The sequence below is a fragment of the Salvelinus namaycush genome, chromosome 5 (assembly GCF_016432855.1).
Source record: "Salvelinus namaycush isolate Seneca chromosome 5, SaNama_1.0, whole genome shotgun sequence".
NCBI lineage: Eukaryota > Metazoa > Chordata > Actinopteri > Salmoniformes > Salmonidae > Salvelinus > Salvelinus namaycush.
Genome location: NC_052311.1, coordinates 53,122,682 through 53,147,601, shown reverse-complemented (window position 1 = coordinate 53,147,601; position 24,920 = coordinate 53,122,682). Strand labels below are relative to the sequence as shown.

Here is a 24,920-nt window from a genome sequence, read left to right as displayed (position 1 = left end):
GTCATTAAACTCAGCCCCTAGAGATTTCATTGAAAGCAGAGGGAGTTTCTTTTAATCGCGGTGCAGCTCGCTGATTGCTCCAAAACCCATAAGTGGGCAGAAGGGTGGATCTCAAATATTCCAATGCGGAAAGAAACGCGCATGCCACGCCACGCACTCACGCACACGCTAAACTAAACAAAAACCCTGCGTCAACAGGAGGTAATGCGGAATTCCTTGCCGATGGCGTCATGCGCAGATGTTGGTATGCGGAGACCAGGTTCAAGTGAAACTTGTTATTGGGGCAACAAAGAGGGGGGATGCCAGGAACTACGAGGCCAGGTGCACAGTCACTGTATTTCCTAAAAGAAAACATATGGAAATGTTTATTCATCCTTATTGGTCATGTAGCATGTCTATTTCTTATTAAAAACGGTGTGGTTTGAGCCCTGAATGCTGATTGGCTGACAGCCATGGTGTATCAGACCGTATACCACGGGTATGACAAAACATGTATTTTTACTGCTCTAATTACCTTGGTAACCAGTTTATAATACCAATAAGAGACATCAGGGGGTTGTGGTATATGGCCAATAAACCACACCACCTCAGGGCTTATTGCTTAAACAATCTTCTCCCAACCTTTAATCTGACTAAACTATAGTAATATTCAAATATGCAACCTGGTTTCAGAGCATTTCGTATTATTCTGTATGTAAATCTGAGATACTCATTTAGTATGATATGTTACGTTTCGTATGGTATTTGTGGATGTCCGTCATCCATTTTGTATGATATGTTACGATTTAGAAAACGTAGAATATGCTACGAATTTGCAAAGTGTACATTATGTTACGAATTCTAATTTGTTGTGGCTAACATTAGCTAGGTGGCTAATGCTAGTTAGCTGGCTAACTTTAGCTAGGATAGGGGTTATGGTTAAGGTAAGGATTAAGGTTAAAGAGTTAAGGTTAGGGTTAACTAAAAGGGTTAAGGTTAGGGGAAGGGTTAGCTAACATGCTAAGTAGTTACAAAGTAGCAAAAAAGTAGTAAGTAGTTGTTGCTAAAATGCTCAAATTGTCCATGATGAGTTTCGAACACACAACCTTTGGGTTGCTAAACGTTCGCATTATACACCCAACCATCCACCCCAGATCCCAGAAATGTTCCACACACATAAAAAGCGTATTTTTTGCACAAATGTATTTACATCCCTGTTAGTGAGCATTTTTCCTGTGTCAAGATAATCCATCCGCCTGACAGGAGTGGCATATCAAGAGGCTGATTTAACAGCATGACCATGACACAGGTGCACCTTGTGCTGGGAGCAATAAAAGGCCACTCAAAAATGTGCAGTTTTGTCACATCACAATGCCACAAATGTCTCAAGTTTTGAGGGAGTGTGCAATTGGCATGCTGACTGCAGGAATGTCCACCAACATTTTTGCCAGAGAATTTAATGTTCATTTCTCTACCATAAGCCCCCTCCAACGTCATTGTAGAGAACTTGGCAGTACGTCCAACCGGCCTCACAATCAGACCACGTGTAACCACGCCAGACCAGGACCTCCATATCCGGCTTCTTCACATGAGGGATCGTCTGAGACCAGCCACCCGGACAGTTGGTTAAACTGTGGATTTGCACAACCCAAAGAATTTCTGCACAAACTGTCAGAAAACGCCTCAGGGAAGCTCATCTGCGTGCTTGTTGTCTTCACCAGGGTGACCTGACTGCAGTTTGGCATGATAACTGCCTTCATTTGAGAAATGCTCACCTTCGATGGCCACTTGCATGCTGGAGAAGTGTACTCTTCAAGGATAAATCCCAGCTTCAACTGTAGCGGGCAGATAGCAGACAGCGTGTATGGCGTCGTGTGGGCGAGCGGTTTGCTGATGTCAACATTGTGAACAGAGTGCCCCATGGTGGCAGTGGGGTTATGTCATGGGCAGGCATAAACTACGGACAACAAACACACTTGTTTTTTATCGATGGCAATAAATGTCGCAAGGATTTGTACACCATTCCTGGAAGCTGAGAATGTCCCAGTTTTCCGTGGCCTGCATACTCACCAGACATGTCACCCATTGAGCATGTTTGGGATGCTCTGGCTCGACGTGTACGACAGCGTCTTCCAGTTCCCGCCAATTTCCAGCAACTTCGCACAGCCATTGAAGAGGAGTGGGACAACATTCCAAAGGCCACAATCAACAGCCTGATTAACTATGTGAAGAAGCTGTGTTGAGGCAAATGGTGGTCACACCAGATACTGACTGTTTTTCTGATCCACGCCCCTACCTTTTTTTTAAGGTATCTGTGACCAACAGATGCATATCTGTATTCCCAGTCATGTGAAATCCATTGATTAGGACCTACTGAATTTATTTAAACGAACTGATTTCCTTATGTGAACTGTAAGTCAGTAAAATCTTGCATGTTGCATTTATATTTTTGTTCAGTGTAGTCTATGAGACCAGGCTGAAATGTGTTAGATCAGGTGCAGCATGCTCTTTCATCTTTCAAAGCACCCGTTCCAGATACCCCAAACTTTTGATAGGCCTATCACAATAGTTACTACACAAAATAACATATCTCCTCCACACAATATTAAAGAATGTATGTTTGTGACCCATTTATTCAACCATGAAAATAAAACCCACATGAATATATTTACAGTTTGGTTTTTCAACTCCTATTCACACTATAAAAAATGTGTGCTATATATTCATGCTACAGGTGTTCCCCTCAATATGGGACCATCCTCATCTTTAAACCCCACATCCTCATTTTGGCATATATTTATTGTATCGGGTTCTGAGGGTAGCTTTGAATGTGTTTGGTTAAGATTAGGCAAGTAATCCCAATTGGTTAAGGTTAGGCAGGTTCAGGGTTTAGATTAAGTTTAGGAAAGAAATGTGATTGGTTAAATTTAGGGTTAAGGTGTATGGCAACCTGTGTGTAACATTAGTTCTGCCCTCAAAACAAGATTGAATAAGGTTAACTCTTGCATTACAAATTTACATACCATAAATTATTTATCTCCAACAGGCTACCTTTAAGAAATTGAAAAATAGAAAGTCAATGAGTTTCTTGCAACTCTGAATTAGACAATAATGTAACCCTGTATGGCTAGAGATCAACAGTAGCCTATCATCCTAAAGCAGGGGAAGCCTTTACACAGCGAACAGATGTATTGGAACATTAAAAGTGATTTATTGAACTTCCCTGTTTCTTTTATTGAATGATATTTTGACTTGCTGCAGGAATAGGGCCAGCACAGTCTTCACGATAGCACACAAATTGCACTGGGGAGGGCAATTTCCACAAGATTTTGAATCGGCCCAGAAACATTTAAATGCCCCAAACTTCAGGCTTGGCCCTCAAATCCATGGTAGGTGAAAAATTATAAAACAGTTCTCAGCCTGACAAGCAATAATATGAAAAGGATATACATCAAGAAGTCACCCCTTTATTTCCTCTGTTGAAATTATTAAACATCTAGAGACCTCACACACTGTTTACTGTGGTGGAGATTGTGATTATTTTGGCAAGTGTTCAGAAAGAATGTGCTAATGCTACTAAGAATTCAGTAACAATTCAATTTTCACAAATGCTACCTGGGATTTGTTCCCTCAATAATATAATTTACACACAAAAGTATAATCAGTTGGATTAGATAAAGCACCAAGAAATTGAGAAAAGCAAAGCAACGTCATGATTTGGATCTATGATTATCGTGCAATGGCAGAGTCAAAATAAAGCAGAGAAAACATCCAAACATTCTCCAAGTAAGACATCGAAGCACTCTTGGTGCATGTTGAAGCATCTTAATGTATATTCCCACAGTGCTGCTCCTCCTCTTCATCGTACTCTACGGCTCTGGCCCAATCAAACACCAACCCCTTGCCCCTTCTTCCTATTGACTCCTCCTCCAGGATCTGAAGGGATTGTTGAGGCATCAGCAGTAGAGTAAACATTCCACCTAGTCTAGAAGGCTAACTGGAGTTTCTGCCATATTGGTTAACACCTTTCCAGTCATTCCAGACTGCTGAGGGAGCGTCAACGAAGAATTAGGAATAGAGACAGGAGATCAGTTTTGATTTGCGGCCGTCTCCTCCTCCCCATCCTCAGCCCTCCTCCTCCCCATCCTCCTCTTCCCCGTGGGAGGAGAGTGACCTGAGACCTGGGGAACGATGGTCTAGTGCCTCCTGCTGGACGTGTTGAATAGCCACAATGCCTGTGAGGAGGGCGTAGCTCAACATGGCGCCCAGGGCAACCAGGACCGACAGCAGCTGCTTGCGCCTCTTACCAGGCTCGTTGTCAGCGTCACCCCCTTCAGGCTGGGAGGACACCTTGCGACTGATACCTTCTGCACAAAAGATAAACAAGGAAAAGTGTGAGACATGGAATTCAGAAGTTAACAACAATAGCAAGTTATATAATAGATATCATTGAAGACAATGTCATACTGCATGTACAGTATGTTATGTGGTCCCACACCTCGTCCCTCGCTGGGGAAGTAGAGCGCCAGGATGTTGGAGCAGAAGTGGCTCAGGTTGTCCAGTGACTTGAGGTGCTGCTGGAGTCTTGCATTGGGCAGTTTCATCTTCAGGATGGGCACCAAGTAGCCAAAGACAAAAGCATCCAGAGATGAAGGTCTGGAGGGAACAGCGTCATGTAGTTAGAGATACATATGGATGCCATGCAAGTGAATTGAGTTGAGGTGCTGAATTCCCAGTTTAATGTCGAGGTAGAACCTCTCTGTGTGGACTTACGAGTCTCCGAAGAAGAACTTGTTTGAGCCCAGCCTCTGCGAGATAAGGTTCATACACTCCATAGCATCGCGGTACAGCTGGAGAGAGAAAGGTGTTGACAAACCGACCTCAGGCCAAATTCTCACATAATTTTGAATCATGATATATTCCTTATTATAAACTGGGTGGTTCGAGTCCTGAATTCTGATCAAATCAAAGTTTGTCACGTGCGCCAAATACAAACAATAGTGCAAAAACGGTATTAGGTGAACAATAGGTAGGTAAAGAAATAAAAACAACAGTAAAAAGACAGGCTATATACAGTAGCGAGGCTATAGAAGTAGCGAGGCTACATACAGACACCGGTTAGTCAGGCTGATTGAGGTAGTATGTACATGTAGATATGGTTAAAGTGACTATGCATATATGATGATGATGAACAGAGAGTAACAGTAGCGTAAAAAAGGGGTTGGCGGGTGGTGGGTGGCGGGACACAATGCAGATAGCCCGGTTAGCCAATGTGCAGGAGCACTGGTTGGTCGGCCCAATTGAGGTAGTATGTACATAAGTGTATAGTTAAAGTGACTAAGCATATATGATAAACAGAGAGTAGCAGTAAAAACACCTGATTGGCTGACAGCTGTGGTATATGAGACCGTATACCACGGGTATGACAAAACATTTATTTTTACTGCTCTAATTACGTTGGTAACCAGTTTATAATAGCAATAAGGCCCCTCGGGGGTTTGTGCTATATGGCCAATATACCACGGCTAAGGGCTGTGTCCAGGCACTCCGCATAGCGTCGTGCGTAAGAACCAGTGGCGGATTTAGGCATAGGCGAAATGGGCAGCCGCCCTAAGCGGCATCTTGCCGGGGGCATGAGGCGCCCGCACAAAAAAACAACATCCGAATGGTGACATTTGCGCGATCGGTTTTCTATCGCTCATTTGCACATCACGTCAATGATATCATGTCACCGTGTGGGACTGTGGGTCAATTAACCTTTGAGTGGGCGCCCTGATTCTAATTTTGTTTGTGTGTTTTTTGTTAGGAATAAGGTAATAGTGTAATAATTGAATTCTCTTTTTTATTTGTATTTATATACTATAATTTGTTTCTATTTGTCTTTGTTACTTCTTTTTGATATTTAAGTGTCTTATTTTTGTATATATATTTATATCGTCGTTAAATGTTATAATTATTTATTTGTTGTTCCAAATGTCTGAATAAAAATTAGTTAGTGCAGAATGGTGCTGAAGGGGGGGGGTTCACCCAGGGAGCCATACAAGCTAGAACCGCCACTGATAAGAACAGCCCATAGCCGTGGTATATTGGCCATATACCACACCCCCCTGTGCCTTATTGCTTAAATTAACTTCTGCAAGAGGTTATACCAAAACACTGGTCTAGGGTCAGCTTTCCGCATCCATATTCAGATCTTTAACCATTACAAGACTGAAAAAAGGTACCCTGGACCTGAGCCGTGTATGTAGATAAGCTTTGCCCTGGACCAGCGCTTTGGGAAACAAGTCGAGTTCCCATGACAAGCCTATAAACCATTACGTCATCACAGGGAGCAATGATGTCTGAAGCATGCGTCAGCTCAGCTATGGAGGCAAGTCCAATGTTCACACCTCTCTCAGCACATGGTTTAATCACAGTGTAACACCTCCAATGGCCCTATTCACACATTCTTTTTTTGTTTTGTTGATAACCTATCCCAATTCACACACTTGGAATTTTATGGCCACTTTTAGGTGTTTTTAATGAAAAGTAGTAGTCTAACTTGCTAACAGAAGTGGTATATTTAAAATGTGTGTTGTACAAGACCGAACTGGACAAGAACTCAAAACCAACACATGTGGTTGGCACTCAGGAAATAGTCTTGAACCTCTATTTTTCATTTAAAAAATGGTTTATTGCTTTTTACTGTTCACAGGTGTTACAGCATGGATTTCTTCCTCAATGCATGACTGCCAACTGCATATTTTGGTATCAGGTGACATTTTTGCAGAGTGATGCTTTCTCAACAATATATGTATCTAAGGTTTTTCCTTCATACCATTAAAAAAAAAATCACAGTATTATTTTTTACATTAAGAATTCTGTATAAACAATATAAATTATATGGTACCAATACAGTATGTCCCCCCATACTAAACTGATTGCAAAGGACCCCATAATAAAATGTTCTTTGGAAAGATTAGAAAGACTATTAAAACAACAATTGCCTTTGGGTGTACCTACCTACCTCCTCCATCTCCCCCTCAACTCACCTCCTTCTCCACCTCCTCCCCTGCTGTCAACTCTTCGTCTCCCCTGACCAGCCTCAGCCTTTGCAGCTGCTGGCGCTGGATGCTGCCGGGCAGGAAGAAGTTCAGAGGGAATGGGGCGTGTTCCGCGTGCCAACGCCGAGTCACCTCCACATAGTTCTTAGGGTCAATCCACCGAGTATAGACCTAGACCAGAAAGAGAGAGAAGCACAAAAGTGTGAAAGAGATGCAAAAGGGCTTCTACAAGCTAGAGGTAATGACATAGTAGTCACTATGAATTAGAATCCTTAGGATATTCAGATTTTTCAAACAGACACAAAATACAGCAGTTGAGCTACACATTTTGGCATTGAGAGCACAGTGGCTGTTTATCCCACTTCAAAGTGCTGCAGGAAGCCACAGGTTGTTCCATGTTGACACGGTTCTGCTGGCACAGGAAACAATGTTTGAGATATTTCTTTATAGGACACAATGAAGCACCAGGTATAATTACCTACAATCTTTCTAGCGAGACAGAGAGAAGCGAGATTAAGTAGGACAAAAACGCAGTATGCGGTTATATGACAAAATTATAATAACTTTTTGCCATAATCGGAGTGATGTGGCACAACCCAGTCACTAGTGCACAACTAGTGATATCTTCCACGTCATCTCATTCTTGCAGAAATGTCTTCTACAACCTCGTCACTCATTCTATCCACAGACACGCTCTCTATCACTCCCTTCAGCCCCCTCCCTGTGTCTTGTTCTCTCTGAGTAACTGTGATCCTCACCAGAGCTGGCATCAGTTTTTCCTCCAGGAGTGAGATGAAGGCCAGAGTGTCTGCTCCCTCTTTGGCAGACAGGTCAAAGTCGGCATTGTATTTCTGAAAGATAGGTTCATATCACAACACACTTCAGGCATTTCATCACCTTTCACGAACATCACCGACAGGATTCACAGACCACAACATCTTAAACCAGTCTTGCTGTTGTCAGGTATTCTAAATCGTTTTTAAAGCCCTTCTGGAACAATACCATGAGCCGCCTTGGCGCGACTACACCATTAGCACTGTCAATGTTCTCCGGAAACCCATTCAAAAAACTGAAAAGCTACCTCTATGTGGAGGCCTTTATGGGACTCCTGGCAGTCTAGGTGTTCTGGGTCAAGTGTTTACCATCTAACCTCATGACTGCAGGGCAGTCAGTCTGAAATGGTGCACGCTGGGGTCAAGAAGAACTCAACATGACTGGAAATCTTAGAGAGATTCTCTCTCTACCTCCCTCTCCCTCCCTTGCTCTGGAGGGTAGAATGAGCAGTTTTTGACTGACTTTGGGAGGTTTGTCTGGAAACCCCACCATCCTTACCCCTTTACTGTCTAATCCTTTGGGATGATCTCACCAGGGTTTCCTCCCTGTTCGCTCACATTGACACCACAACAGCACTTATCAATCTGCTTTGCATTGTGGTTTCTAACATCTCTACTGCAGTAGCTCACAACCCACCTACCAGTCAGGGGGCAGTAAGTATCTTGGCTAATGGGTTCCATCTGGGCATTAGCTGAAGTGTGCATTTAATTGAACTTGGGGGATGGGAGGAAAGATCATAGGAGACATTGCTTTTTTCAATGGGAAATTAGATCATAATTCACTTTAAGCAAGTGTGAAACAGAGCATGGAGCAGCTCTTTCAGACAAAGCAGAGGACTGTGCTGTACATGAGCAGGCGGACTCTCTGTCACCTGTTTCCTGAGGTGGATGATGATGTCACTGGGCCGAGAGAGGCTCCCATTCTCGCTGGTCTTCAGGGCAGGCAGGGAGCCTAGCAAAGGAGAAAAATGCATCATAAAGACAGGCACCTCACAACACCACTCATTAACAGCCACTGTTAATGTGACCATTACAGACCGATGGAGAGAAAACAGGAGAGTGGGATAGAGAGAAAATCTAGAGATGAAGAAGAGAGAAAAGGCAGAGGAGAGCCATTGGTGAAGAGAGGGAAGACATTAAGTCTGGAAAGTAAGAATCAAGAAAAACATACTATACAGATGGAGAAATAATATAGTAAGTTAAAGGAATAACAAGAACAAAGTGAAAAGGAGATATTTTCTGCCCATTTTATAGAGAGCACATTTCCTTCCATTCCATTTCTTAGTCTCAATGTGTTCCCTTTGATTATAGGAAAATATGCCTAGTTCTGAAGTAAATTAATGCAGCCATGTTTCTCGAGTTGAGACAAAACAATATAAAAAGGACCTAAAAACTAAAGACATCTTACCGGTGGGACTTCTCCAGGGGTTGCCGATCTTGTGAAGTTTGAGGGGTGCGCCTGCAAACTTTGCATAAGCCTGAAGGGAGATGATTAACAGATTAACGCTGAGCTAAAACATGTTGAGCCAGACATACCTTCGTTTCCACAGCCTTGTATAAAAAAAAGCATCCGGGAAGCATCCAAGCTAGGCCCAAAATAATTCCACTGACATAAAGGGAGGGGGAGGGAGGCATGAACACCTCAATTAAGGCAGACCCTTAGGACCCAATGCACAGCATGTAAAAACAAACATTAAGCATATAAACAACATGATTGTGTGATAGGCAGCCCAACTCTAGACACCGCAGACACCAGGCTATACTCCATAACCTTTAGCACCACAGCAAAGTCTGGCCTACCCGGGCCAAACCCTAACCCGGGCGACGCTGGGACAATTGTGCGCCGCCCTATGGGACTGCCAATTACGTGCGGTTGTGATACAGCCTGGAATCGAACCAGGGTCTGTAGTGACGCCTCTAGCACTGAGATGCAGTGCCTTAGACCGCTGCGCCACTCGGGAGCCCCAAAAATAAAACACCCGAAACAAAAAGGATGAAATTAAAGGTTGACACTAGGAATGAGACATTGAGCCTTCTGAAAAGGATGGACAAAAATATATACTTTGCGCAGGTGCAAAATTGCTAATTAATTATTTGTAAAAACCTGTCCCTAATCACTGTGGACGGACATAAACACCTGTAGATGTAACAATGTAGATTACACAATACTGATTTTTATCAATGGGAGGGGAATTTCTTGCATTAGACTGTTCGGATGGAGATTATGGAAGAAAGGATGTGGAGCCTGCCCTGCCTGAAAGAGTCCTGGAGCATGCAGTGTGCGTAGGCAAGGGAAGGGAGTGGCAGGTAGCTGAGCCAGTTGTGATGGAACAAACTGTTCCTGAAGAGATAAGGAGATTGAAAAAGTAGAAGGAAAGCAGTACAAGACCAGAGTAAAAAGGCGTGCGAAGGAGAAACTTCAATAGGCCTAATAGAAACAGAATAGGTGTCTAAACATAGCCTACATTCTCAAACTAAGATCAGGGCCCAGATTCACAAAACACTTCTTACACAAAAACTTAAGAAGCTTTTTATGAAAAAAATATAAGTTCATAAGATAGTTCGTAAGTGCAATTCCTCAACAATATCTTAAGATTTTATGATTTTCTTACAAACTTCTCAAATATCTTCTTAAAATGTTTGTTGCTAGGCAACTAATTTAGCTAGCTATCTAGCTAGCAATGGCAATCATGTTAGCATAATTCGTAGTGAGATTGCTGTTACTAAAACATGTTCTTTGGTTTAAAATAATCCATACAGAAACTTTCAGATGAAGTTTGTGAGTGAATTAAACATGTTCAATCGCTTTCATGAGCTTATTCTCAGACTGCCCAGAGTTTAGAACAAGGGTTTAGCTATCTTGGAATTAAGAACAAATCCAATAACTTTATTTTCAAGAATCAAATTTCTTCTTAACTTTTTGCTTAAGGAAGAAACATAATAAATAGAGAAAGAACATTTCCAATAACATTTTTGAGGAATAGCAACTTTGCTTGACTTTCTTCATAAATCTATAGTTATGGAAAAAATGGCAGTTAAGAAGAAATTTCTTCTTAAGGTTGTGTCAATCTGGGCCCAGGTCACCATTCATGGAATGGTCCTTCATTTCCACTTACTGTGTCCTGCACTCACAAGGAAAATCATATTCCAGAATGAAATAAGCAAACAGTAATCGACTGCATTAATATGCCTTTCAATGGATCTCAAAGCAATTGTTGTATTGCAGCAGACTTGATACAAAGTAGCCTAAAGACACATTGCACTATAGATTGACAAGGCAAATGCGCACAGCAACATTTATGATTGTATCTGGCTGAAAGATAGCCATACATAAAATGACATTCCTATAAATGTGGTTTGGCAGAGGTGAACAGGTCGACCTGACTGTGCTTGCAGACAGGTGTGACGGGACGTAATCTCATGGAAAAGAAGAGGTAATTCCTTCAACAGTGTCCGCAAGTACTTTACAAACCCCACTGTCAGCTGGCCCCAGGGCATTAAGAATGGCCTTAAATGTTTTAATGTATCCTATAATCATCAAAACCGATAACACATAAAATATTTTATATACAGTCATTCAATACCTTTCACCTCAGAGAAGAAATATAATCATGTAATTTAGGGTCTACCCACAATAATGACAAACTGATCATATCACAATCACAAGCAGACATTTGTATTAAGTCAAGCACAGTACACGACCGTGGCTTATTTAGATTGTACAATGTACAGCAATAGTATCAACATTGGGCCTGGTGCTCCACTGTGAAGGACAGATATCACTTCAGATTGAAAGAAAAACTCATTCAAGAAGGCAGAACTAGATCTTCAATAATGGAATAGCCAGTGAAAGTTAAGAGAGGAATGGAGAAAAGCTGAGGTTCTCTCTGCAGTTGGCCAAAGTCACCCAACCAAAATGTCATTAAATACATCAAAGGCTGACATCATGGCTACGACTTTATTAGGAAATTCCTCAACTTTTTATCTTTGGTTGTAAACCCGAAGACTAGCTAGACTGAAAATAAAATTCATACCTACCCTACAGGTCTAAAACACATAACTAATATATTGGTAGGCCTATACAGATATGTAGCCTAGGTGAAGGCCTATCTAGAATGAATTATTGTGCATACCATAACACACACACACACAAAACATAAGGAACACCTGCTCTTTCCATGACAGACTGACCAGGTGAATCCAGGTGAAAGCTACGATCCCTTATTGATGTCACCTGTTAAATCCAATTTAAAATCAGTGAAGTGGAGGAGATTAATGAAATAATGATTTTTAAGCCTTGAGACATGAATTGTGTATGTGTGCCATTCAGAGGGTGAATGGGCAAGACAAAAGATTTAAGTGCCTTTGAATGGGGTATGGTAGTAGGTGCCAGGCTCACCGGTTTGAGAGTGTCATGAACTGCAACGCTGCTGGGTTTTTCACATAACCGTTTCCAATGTATCAAGAGTGGTCCCCAACCCAAAGGACATCCAGCCAACTTGACAACTGTAGGAAGCATTGGAGTCAACATGTGCCAGCATCCCTGTGGAACACTTTCGACACCTTGTAGTCCATGCCCCGACAAATTGAGACTGTTCTGAGGGCAAAAGGGCTGAAACTCAATATTAGGAAGGTATTTTTAATGTTTTGTACACTCAGTGTATATACTATACAGTGCATTTGGGAAAGTATTCAGACCCCTTCACTTTTTCCACATTTTGTTACATTACAGCCTTATTCTAAAGTGGATTAAATAAATCTACACACAACGCCCAATAATGACAAAGTGTATACAGGTCTTTAGAAATGTTTGCAAATGTATTAAAAATAAAAAAACAGAAATACCTTATTTACATAAGTATTCAGACCCCACCGTACTCTCCTCTGCATGAGAGACTACAAACAGGTGCACGTAATTGAGTGCTAGCCTACATTGCACTGCCAATCATTTTTTTTCCATCATTGCTTAATAAAACAGAGCAACACACTTCTCATCTGAGGAATGTAAAGAGAGACACTGCTTTTCTGGATATGTATGAATGCCACTTGCCTGTAGTAGAAAAACGTAGGCTACTACTGAATTTGTTTAACAAATAAGAGGGCTACCAGTGGATGGGTATCACTAGACTAGGGTTAGGCTAAGGGCAATTTCACACTAAAAGAGTGATGCTGAGATTCAGATTTTTCACTTTAAAATGTATGCCAAACTTTGCATCTGCACTGTTCTTCAAGTGAATGTGTTTTCGTATCGTTAAAAGAAGACCCTATGCATATAGTTGTATGGTTTGTTTAACTTTGCAATCATTGTTTTTGTTTGACCTATATTTTAAAGTGAAAAATCTGAGTCTCAGGATCAGTCTGTTACTAACTAAACATCAATCTCTTACATGATGTTCTAATTAACTATGCTTACTATGATAATTAGACTAGCCATTGGCAATAACGTACGCTATAAACATAAGCTAATCCAGCAGTAACCATCAAGTAGATATGCTAATGCTGTCATTTTTAAATAACGAAAAAATAAACATTTTTAAAGAAACCTTCCAGATTCTCTTATTCACTTTTGCAATTTCCTAATAGGTGGAATGTACAGACCTCTAGCCTAAATGCAGTGACATTTTGCCAGTTCACTAATGGAAAGAATGAGCTCTGTGAATGTGACACATCATCAGACACAAATCTACCCAGTTGCAGTGAAAACCCAGGGGGCATCCTGGAAAACTCAATGAAATTGCTAATTTCCAGACAAGAGTTTGTCCAAGAGTTTGATGTGTCACTAACATGGCTCCAGTTCAGTAGCCACTTTGTGGTTTCAGAGACCACACTGAGACACAAACTAAAAGCAAGCAAGATGTGCATTTTCCAACCACCAAAAAAATATCAGGGGAGGAAAGTCACTTTCCAGACCCACATTTGACATCTTGTTCCGTCCAGTAAGATGTGGGTCCAAAATACACACATTTTTAAAAAATGGTTTAATGTCTGAAAATTTGCCAGGGAGGAAAATGTAGTTTATGATGCTCAAATCTGGTTTAATCAAGCCTGCAAGGTAATATAAGCTGTCATATGTGGCTTGTGAACACATCAGTCATTTAACTGAACATGCACAATGGAAATATTGTGGTTTACAGTAATACATTAGATGTTTTGGGTGGCCTTGTATTAAGAGAAAACCAAATGGAACATTATTAGGTTTTACATTGAAGGAATGTTCAGCTAAATCAAAAACACTGCTTCCAGTCAGATACATACAACACAATCTTTGGGGTTTGTACAGTCGTGGCCAAAAGTTTTGAGAATGACACAAATATTAATTTTCACAAAGTCTGCTGCCTCAGTTTGGATGATGTCAATTTGCATATATTCCAGAATGTTATGAAGAGTGATCAGATGAATTGCAATTAATTGCAAAGTCCCTCTTTGCCATGCAAATGAACTGAAAAAAGCTTGTCCGGAGAAGACAAGGTGAGCGCTACCATCAGTCCTGTGTCATGCCAACAGTAAAGCATCCTGAGACCATTCATGTGTGGGGTTGCTTCTCAGCCAAGGGAGTGGGCTCACTCACAATTTTCCCTAAGAACACAGCCATGAATAAAGAATGGTACCAACACATCCTCCAAGAACAACTTCTCCCAACCATCCAGGAACAGTTTGGTGACGAACAATGCCTTTTCCAGAAACTCCCCAGACCTTAATCCCATTGAGAACTTGTGGTCAATTCTCAAGAGGCGGGTGGACAAACAAAACCCCACAAATTCTGACAAACTCCAAGCATTGATTATGCAAGAATGGGCTGCCATCAGTCAGGATGTGGCCTAGAAGTTAATTGACAGCATGCCAGGGCAGATTGCAGAGGTCTTGAAAAAGAAAGGTCAACACTGCAAATATTGACTCTTTGCATCAACTTCATGTAATTGTCAATAAAAGCCTTTGACACTTATGAAATGCTTGTAATTATACTTCAGTATTCCATAGTAACATCTGACAAAAATATCTAAAGACACTGAAGCAGCAAACTTTGTGGAAATTAATAGTTGTCATTCTCAAAACTTTTGGCCACGACTGTACCATGATGGACATACCTGGAATTTCCTGTAAGAAACTGAGTTGGGGAGCGAAAGCCAGTTACAGTTGCCTCTGCTGCATTGTAGCATTTGTTCTACTCTCCTTGTGGGGTCAGTTGAATGCATTCAGATGTACAACTGACTAGATCCTTTCCTTTCTAAACAATTGATTCCCATTCAAAATCCTATTTTCCCTAACCTTAACCCAAAACCCTAATTGTAACCCTAACCACTAAGACTAAAATAGCCATTTTCCTTGTCCCCACAAGTATAGTAAAACCAAAAACACTCACCAGTGGTGGTCGGTGCAGTTTAGGAATAGGGAGGACTTTATATTTTTTATGAGCATGGCCATTTCTATTACAGCGTATTGGATGACTGTCATTACCATTCCATTCACCCAGCTCAATGTAACATTGATAGGTTTAGGCTACTACATGATACAAAAATGTGCCCTATACCCATCGTTGCTACAACCTAGACTACAAATGAAAGTGTATAAAGTAGGTGCACAGGCTGAGAGACAAATTGGAGTACTCGAGGTGACAGACAGTGACACATTCAATACCGCCTGGAACAATCTTGCCTGTATCTAGCTGATCTGGGGTTTAATCATTAGTCCAAACAGTTTCTATTTGACAAATTCCTGTAGGTCCATCCCCATTTCGTTCCGTTTAAGAAACATTTTGCAACAGAAATCGTCGGAATGAATACACCCCTGATCATCCGCACACACAGTTCACTTTCATAGCAGCCCCATACAGCATCACAATGCTCGTTTAATAAATCCTTTTCGCATCTACGCGGTCTCCTCCTCTCTCCTTTTCCCTTCACTTGTGGACTTCAGTGCACAACACAACATCTGTCTGTGACCAGGCAAAAAAATAAAAATAATAATAAAAATAAACTCTACAAGCCAAACCGTCATACCATAATCGCTAACGCTAACCGCTACACAGCCTACATCGTTGTCACCATATCAGTTAACGTCATAGTCAACATAGCTACTAGAACTAACACGTTAGTAAACCCATAATACAATCCATGTGTACAATCACACAGTCCAGTGAACAGCAAGCAGTTTAGCAGTTACACCGACGGGCTCCAGCGGCAATAAATTAATACAACCGAAAGCTTACCTTGACTAGGATCGCCTTAGCTAGCTAGCCAACATAAAAATAGCATTCCTCTCTGTTTGAGTCAGGTTGTGGAGTAGGCTAAATTAGCTGCATTAGCTAGCTAGCTAAGTAAGTGAAAGGTAAACTAACTAAAAAAAACATAGCTAGCTCCCCCTCGCTCACTATGCTACTTCTCCTTAATTTTTGAATTTTTTTTTCTTCTAAAAAACTGTTAAACTATTGTCTTTCTCTCTGAGTCAACTACTCAACAAATGTTATACACTGCAGTGCTAGCTAGCTGTAGCGTATGCTTACGGTACTAGATTAATTCTCTGATCCTTCGATTGGATGGACATGTCAGTTTATGCTGCAAGAGGTCTGATAGGTTGGAGAACGTCCTCCGGAAGTCATTATAATTACTGTGTAAGTCTATGAGTGAGAACCATGAGACTCCAAGGTTTAAATTGAAGTCAATGTACCCAAAGGAGGACGGAAAATAGCTGTCCTCTGGCTACACCATGGTGCTACCCTATAGGGTGCCGTTAAGGCTACTGTAGAACTTCATTGCAAAACATTGTTTTAATCAGTCATTGTGACGTGAATATATTTAGTATAGTTTTATCATCTAAAAAGGATAACTTTATATATGTTTCACTATTTGTATATTTCTCAAAAATAACTGAGTAGGATGGTCCTCCCCTTCCTCCTCTGAGGAGCCTTCACTGAGACACACACACAGGCAGGTAGAGTCTGTACTTACAGCTGTTTACCTACACCTGCTTGTTTTCATTGATTTAGTTAGCGAGGTACATTCGACTATCTACATTCTTGTGAGATTTATTTGCAAATTGCCAGTGCATGCTGCTGTTGTTGCTAGTTAGCTGCCGTTAGCTAGCTAAGTTAGCTAATAACCTTTTCTTACATAGGACGCCGCTACAATAACGGGTCGATAGCGACAATTGATAACTGGTATAAGTTAGCCAGATAGCCAGTCGTAGATACTAATGTAACAATGTTCACCTTGCAGTGTAATTACATGGTAGCAGCCCATATAACGTTAACTATCATGTAAATATACTTACTGTTACGGTGAAATGTTTATGACAAATAGCTAGACAACTAATAGATAGCCATGTCAGTAAGGGATGTGATGTTCAAGCCAACGTCATGAACATTGACATTAGCTTGCAACTGAATATGAAGGCAGCCAAGCTGTGCTATCTTGCAATGTTGATATTTCTGGAATTACATCATAATAGATATCTTACCAATACAATTAAACACTCAGTGTCGACAGATGGTAAACCCCAATCGCCTTCCCAGCAGTACAGCTCAGAGGTTGCCATATGCGAGGGGACAGCCATCTTGAAATAATTGAACGACCTTTCACTCGGAAGTGATACCTCTCGTTGCCACTGACAACGTTTACATTTATTGTCTCGACTCCGTACTTCAAGAACGTTCTGTCTAGACGTTTTTGAAACTAGCCACCCCGGCCCATTGATAGAGTCCTTTGATATCAAAATCATGTATGATTAACAATATTCTGTCTATTACAATGGAACTTTGAACAACATTTGCCATTAGAAATATAATTCAACATATGTGCCCCCCCTATGTTTTTGTGGTGCAATATTTATCAGAATGTTGTAATTATTCTATAAACAGTGGTCAAATTGGTCCAACAAACTGTGGTCAACTCTCCGGACTGTCTTTTCCAAATATTTGGAGCAGGACTTTGACCTGGAAAATGTTTCCAGTGTCTATGTCAGAATAGATTTAGCAGATGTTCTGAATAAGGATAGTGTATTTTTTCTTCTAAACCAATACATGGCTTTTTAATATATGTTTGAGGAAGATTAATGCTGGAATATTTCACTTTAACAGTTAAAGAGGCTTTTGTACTTTTGATATCTGTGGATAATGAAAGAAACTCACGCAAGGGATAATTCATACCTCTATATGTTCTTAAGAGTGGTACTGTAACAAGAACTTTGAACTCAACCTGTCTATCCATAGGGCAGAATATAAAATATGAATGAATGAAACTACTGTATAATCTATATCAAATGCTTCTGTTTTACTTTCTTTCACTCACTCAAGATTAATGTCAACAGGTCTACTACCTACAATGTAAGCATTGATAGAAGGAGAAGACAGGGAAGATGATCCACCTAAAGGCAATGTTTTAACCCACCCGACGGAGCTCTTAAACATGAAAATAATGCTGTGTCTGTTTTGCAACAAACTCAGCTCAGCAGCTGGCAGAGCCTGTGCCAAAGGGACATGCACAAGCCATGACATCATCAAACCGAGCAGGAGGAAAGGAGTTCACGCATTCCTATCAAGACGGGGGGAAGGGGGCAGGAGCCAAATATCACCATTCCTTCCTTCCTTACAATGGTTCCACATCTAGTCCCTGCACACATTGAGAAATGTTAACTCCTCTCCCCAATTCCCCTCAATTTTCCTCCCATGATCCTATACACTGATTATCAAACAGTCTACATATATGCTCAGTGTGAACACTTATTTTATAGATAACACAACTGCATACCCCTCAATCTGACATTACTTTAAGAAAGTCTAATGTGAAAGCAGCTGGTTGATCTTTTGAAGAGAAAAGGGGGACTTAGATAAAGTATTTTAGAGCAGTCTATATACTGGTCAGTTTCTAAAACTCCAATGTTTTACAATGGCAGTTAAAATGTCCAGGTTTATGGTTTATGGACTGCTATGGCACCTGGAGGGTTGAATGGCCTCTGCTTACTCAGGGAGCATTTAAACAGAAACTAAGTTACACCTCTTTACTACCTTCTGGTGGACAGTGACTGCAACATAATGATGTGTCAAGTGAAGGAAACTGGCACAGCCTACAATACAATTATTGATTGTATTGCCTGTGTGTATGGGAACCATAAACTAATAATACAGAATATGAATAATGTATAGATTGGGGCGGCAGGTAGCCTAGTGGTTAGAGCATTGGGCCAGTAACCGAAAGGTTGCTAGATCAAATCCCCAAGCTGACAAGGTAAAAATCTGTCGTTCTGCCCCTGAACAAGGCAATTAACCCACTGTAATTGTAAACAAGAATTTGTTCTTAACTGACTTGCCTAGTTAAATAAAGGGTAAATAGATAATACATCAATTATTTCCACTCTCAAATAGCTTGTGTTTGGGTAAGACCGTCTGCTAAAATGATGTAAATCTGTGGGTTTGGTGCAACATCACAGAGATGAAAGATGCTCCATCATTTAAGTTATAGAACGCACCTAACTTGTGAGATATTTTTAAATACTAAGAGGCAGAGCATTTGGACAAAAATGCTTACCATCAAATGGAGCTGTGCTGTTGTACTTGCTGAGCAAGTATGTTGCAACAACATTTATGTTGGAGATTAAAAAGATTCCATCTGAGACCCATTTTTATTGCTGACTATTATCACAAAAATCTCATCAGCATATGACTAGAGAAATTAGGTCACTCCATAAATTAAACTTGTATTCGTCTTTAATGTAATTTACATTTGGCTATTATTTCAACAAGACAAATTATTTTTAATCACAAAGCTTGTAAAATGACTACACAATCTGACTACATTAGTTCCTTATTCTAAAGGCAAAAATCCTTACATCATTGACTCAAATAAGTAGGTCAGAAAACATAAGCAAGAAAGCACAGGAGCATTTTGACAAACCGATGACCCTGAATGAATAAGCACTTCTTTTATGTTTTTGTGGAAAATGTAATTCACATGTAAGGTCTTACTAGGGCAGCTTTAGCCTACTTATATTGTCCGTTACACTCACCCCCCTTTCAACCTCCTCCTTTTCCGCAGCAACCAGTGATCCGGGTCAACAGCATCAATGTAACAGTATAACTTTAAACCGTCCCCTCGCCCCGACACGGGCGCGAACCAGGGACCCTCTGCACACATCAACAACTGACACCCACGAAGCGTCGTTACCCATCGCTCCACAAAAGCCGCGGCCCTTGCAGAGCAAGGGGCAACACTACTTCTAGGTTTCAGAGCAAGTGACGTAACTGATTGAAACGCTAGTAGCGCGTACCCGCTAACTAGCTAGCCATTTCACATCCGTTACATAGGTAAGGGTCTCCCACGACCAGCTCCAAACTTTAAACTGGCATACTGCACCTCAGTCAGACCCTGAATGACAAGAAAACACCACCATCATCATTACAAATAGTAATAGTAGAAAAGTAGTAATAGTATAATCTCACAAAAATAATACTTAGAATAGTATAATACACAAACATTTATTTTAAAAAGTTATTTTACCTGTGCTCCGTCCTGGTTGTGCTCGTAGGGTTGAAATCTTTTCTTTCCTTTGGAAATATTATGATACAATATGTTAAAGATACTATTGATAGCCTATATAATATACTGCTGCTATAGATGTAGTAAAGTTATCAATCATGAATAACTAATCAAATACAAACAGTACTTACGATGGTCGTGTCTCAGTCTGCAGACATACAAGGTGATGATCATCACCACAATAGAAAGAAGGATACACATGCCGCCCAAAGAGATGGCCAGAAACATTCCCTGTCTGGACCGCTCCATTCCTAAAAATGCACAATTTGTTTTGACACATAAGAGTTCTACATCATTTAAAACTTATACAAAGAGACACTCTAAACAAATGCAACCCATAGCCCTGGGGCGATCTCTCTTACCCATCCTGCTGACTGTCTTGTTCATCTTCACCCCACTGGTACTCTCCATAACACAGGTGATCTCTTCACCTTCAGCCCAGGTATGGCCAGGTACAGAGAGCTGGACTCTGACACTGGCTGGCTTCTCTGACAGAACCTCAGGTAAACGCTCTGAGGACTGAACCTTCCCCTCCACCTCCCAGTACACCCTGGCCTGACTGGGATCCAGTCCAGACACCAGGCACATGAGTGGGACTGGGGATGAGGGGGCCTCCTGCCAGTCCACAGGCACCAGGACCTCCAGAGTAGCGTCAGAGGTGATAGGGTCTGGAAGAGAGAGGACATTACATACATGACATGGCATAACTACCAAATGTATACCTCCCAGGACTAGAAAATATGAACACTAATATAAACCATGGAGAAGCATCTGATCTTACCAGAGACTTCCAGCACACTCCCATTGCCCATGTTCAGCATGGCACCATTAAGCAGGGCACAGTAGAAGATGCCCACACTTGTCCTGTTGGCATTGATGATGTTCAGGAGGCAGGCCTTGTTGGTGTGGACACTGTAGGTTTTTTGAGGCCAGAGTGTGAGCTTTCTCATAGGTCCCACTTGCACCCATACGATATGAGAGCATTCCCCTCCCATTTCACTGATGTCACAGTGAAATGTCACATTGGTACCCTCTGCCACTGTTAGTGACCCTGGGTACTGGTATACCACTCCTCCTGCTGTGGGAGAGCATACACATAGTTAAAAGTCTGACTATAGAGACTAAATCATCTGCAACTTGATATTTAATGTACAGTCATATACAACAATAGTAGATGTTGTGCATTTCAATAATCTTACCAACAATCAAGTGTGCAAGGAGAAATGTCACCTGCATCCAACTTGAACACATCTTTAGGGTGAGGTGTTGTCACTCAGTATTGATGGTGGAGTTGTAGCACACATATCAAGTGCCAAACTGCTGAGATTGCCAAAGAGTGCGGAATATCTATGTACCGAAATAGGTCACCAACTCACACCACTCCTCTATCATTGCAGACAACAAAGCAGCACTGACTCAAGTCATCACATGGCTTAAAATGTGCTTCAACGTGATGCATGAATAATGTCGCTGTTCTACAGCCTGGGGTATCATACACACACTTTTATTTTTTTGAAATCAATGGAATTTCCCTCACACAAGTGAAAACAGTTGTAATATATTACCCCATATTTCTGTTCAAGAATCCAGGTTTACTTTCAAAGCCTCAGGATTGCAAGCAGGATTACACTTTTTACATCAATGTTGTTGTGAAATAGGGTGGCAGAACAACGTGAGTGGCGAATGTGCCAAGAAGTACAAAGAAGGTTAATCCACTTGGCAGTGTTTGTATTATAATTCACCTCCCTGTCCTCAATGTTTCGATACCCTGACATCCCAGTACACAGAACTGTAGCCTACATGTCCCCAACTACGTCACATCTTGTTCCCTGACCTTTATATATGTCCCATCTATAGGAGAGAGGGTGTGCGCGAGAGAGAGAGGGGGTGGGATTGAGGGGGATAGGGAGAAAGAAAGTTGTGTCACAATGTGTATTTGATTACTGTTATCAGGGAGAAAAGGTCTCATTGTTGCAGGTTGTAGGCAAGCTTAACCAGCTAGTTTACGTTGCGTAGTTGTTTCAATTGCATTCTCGCTTGTGTTTCTGGAAAAATAAAACAGTCAGTAGGCTAACCACTGCATGTCCTTAATTCAGATACCGCAGTCATCAGTTTTCTGAGTAGAAGACAAGGGTTCCACATACGGATGAGGGGAATTGTGAATGGCGTGCACAATCTTCCTTACGAAAGTCAGTCAGACTGCAGTTAGAGTGCAGTATAACTGTAGTATGCTGCAAATACTGGGTCCAAAAAAAAAAAAAAAATTACTGCAGTAATTTTGCTGTATAGATATTCTGCAATCACTGCGTCCAAAATACCACAGTCGACTGCAGTTTCAAAACGGAAATATTTTTTTGTAAGGGTTTCCTGTTGTTCAATATCAATTTCAATGAATGATACACACCCATTTATTCTGGAAAGATATAAATGATTTTAGTACAACTTTTAGTACAAGACTAATCCTATCGTTTATCAAAATCAAAGGGTGGTTTATGTTTTTGTGGTTATTTTAGTCTTTGCAAACATCATGTCGACCTCATTGGCTGTCAGTCCTTGCCATTGCTCCATTTATGAATTTGAGAGTAGTTTCCCTCAGTTTACTAAATAAATGTGTCAGGCTGTTGATTTTGCCTCATGCATTTTTTGTGCCTTGCTTCTCAAAGGTTTACAGCATCAAGGTGAAACTGATACTCCGATACTCCGATAAATCTTTCTGGCCACTGGTTGGCGTCATACACCACGAATGTCTATATTTACGTTCTCTTCCAACGTGCACACTCATATTCTAGGGTCCGCCCCGCTCCATACACCTGTTCTACCTGCACAATTATCTGGATGATAAAATAACCGTTTCTTTCAGACAGAAATAGTTTCTCATCAAGAAAGCAACCAGGTTAATTCCCAACGTCCACTGTGTGTATTTGGCTTTTCTTTTAAAAACGTTAGTCTACCTGTTGATACATCATGGAGAAAAGACCAATCAAATTTGGGATTATTCTTACTTTGGCTGTTTCAGGTATGGCAGAAAACATATCTATCTATGTATCTATCTATGTATCTATCTACTCTTCCATGCATCTTAATTTATTGATTATACTAAAATATGTAGCCTATAACACATTTACACATTACATTTCTTTAAAGACTTCTGTTGTAGGGCAGTGATTCCCAACCAGGGGTACTAAGACCCCTGGAGGTACTCGGCCTATCCACAGAAGGTACTTGAGAAGACTCATGAGACCATAGGCCTACTGGTAAAATGCACATGGGGGGGTACTTCAGGGGTACTCCGGGCAGAGCAAAATTCTGTTGGTGAAACAGTAACCGAAAAAGGTTGGGAACCACTGTTGCATGGGAAGCATTGGACTGTGTTGTACTATAACCTACACTTCTTAAACACCTACACTTGTTCTGGCTCGTGGTGGCCCAACACCCAATTAAGACACTTTATGTTGGTGTTTCCTTTAATTTGTCAGTTACCTGTATCTAAGTAAATCATACTTTGTGGTTTACGGAGAGTCAAACCTTATCAGCACACAACCAGAATAACACTTCTTCATGATTCTCTTGTCCCTGGCTGCTCTGGAGCCTTCTTGATGACATATTTTTCTACTTTAAGTTGCTTCCTCAGGTGCCTCAAGTGATGCCAATATACTGGAGTTAAAACCCACACTGAGAAGATTTTTAAATCTTAGCAAAACATCTATCATAATCTGTCATAATGTATAAAATGTCTTCAGGGTTATGCAGTAGCAGAATAGTATTATGGATTTACAATCAACCCCACTCAATCAAATATTGGGATAAGACAAAACAACTTATTTCCCGCACAGAGAAAACACATTTGCAAACTTTGTTTTGGATTAAATTAGTCTAAATAATGCATTATTGCAGTGATTGAGATCACAGATGGTGATCCCCCTTTCAACTCAAAGTGTCTGTTTACAGATAATCATTTCCACAGTACAAGGCTACCTTTATTGGCTGTAATTGGCACTTCAATCAGTCAGTCTCTAAGGGTAATGGCAGTAATTTATTAGATGGCTGTGCAACAGTATTTCTGCTAATTCCCGAATTTCGGCTTGTTTTCCATTCACCGTTACAGCACTCCTTTTCTTTGCTGATGTTGTGCCTGTTGCCCGTTTACGGAGGGCAACACCCAGCAGCAGTGACAAGACCACCCCAGCTACGCTGTCCGCATACTACTTATGCGTCAGAATCACCAACCAGATTTACACTGAGTCACTCAATAATCAAAGCTCTAAGGAGTACAAACAGCTGAGGAAACAGGTGGAACAGATGGTAAGAGTCTGTGTTTTTTTACTGCTCAAGTCTGTCCATAGAGCTTCAACTCATCACTCAGTCTATACCCACAAAATAACTCTTTGTCCTGCAGATACTTCATGCTTGCCAAAACAAGTCACCCACCATAGAAATATAATTAATAGAACGGGCGTCCCCATTCAAGTCAATTGTGGTAAATGGGTGGACTGGCGGCCATTGCAAGTGTACCCATTGGAGAAAAGCAGGAAGTAAAA

General features: G+C 41.0%; 1 protein-coding gene across 1 annotated transcript; it reads right to left on the bottom strand.

The window, feature by feature from the left end:
- Positions 1 to 2,594: 2,594 nt before the first annotated feature.
- LOC120048480 (metaxin-1-like) lies at positions 2,595 to 17,436 on the bottom strand. The gene is made up of 8 exons (XM_038994482.1): positions 17,309 to 17,436; positions 9,264 to 9,333; positions 8,728 to 8,807; positions 7,781 to 7,873; positions 7,011 to 7,193; positions 4,753 to 4,829; positions 4,478 to 4,635; positions 2,595 to 4,346 (listed from the first exon to the last, which is right to left on the bottom strand). Exons 1-8 carry the CDS (start codon positions 17,402 to 17,404, stop codon positions 4,105 to 4,107), a joined length of 999 nt encoding a protein of 332 aa, XP_038850410.1. The 5' UTR covers positions 17,405 to 17,436; the 3' UTR covers positions 2,595 to 4,104.
- Between the last annotated feature and the right edge of the window lie 7,484 nt (positions 17,437 to 24,920).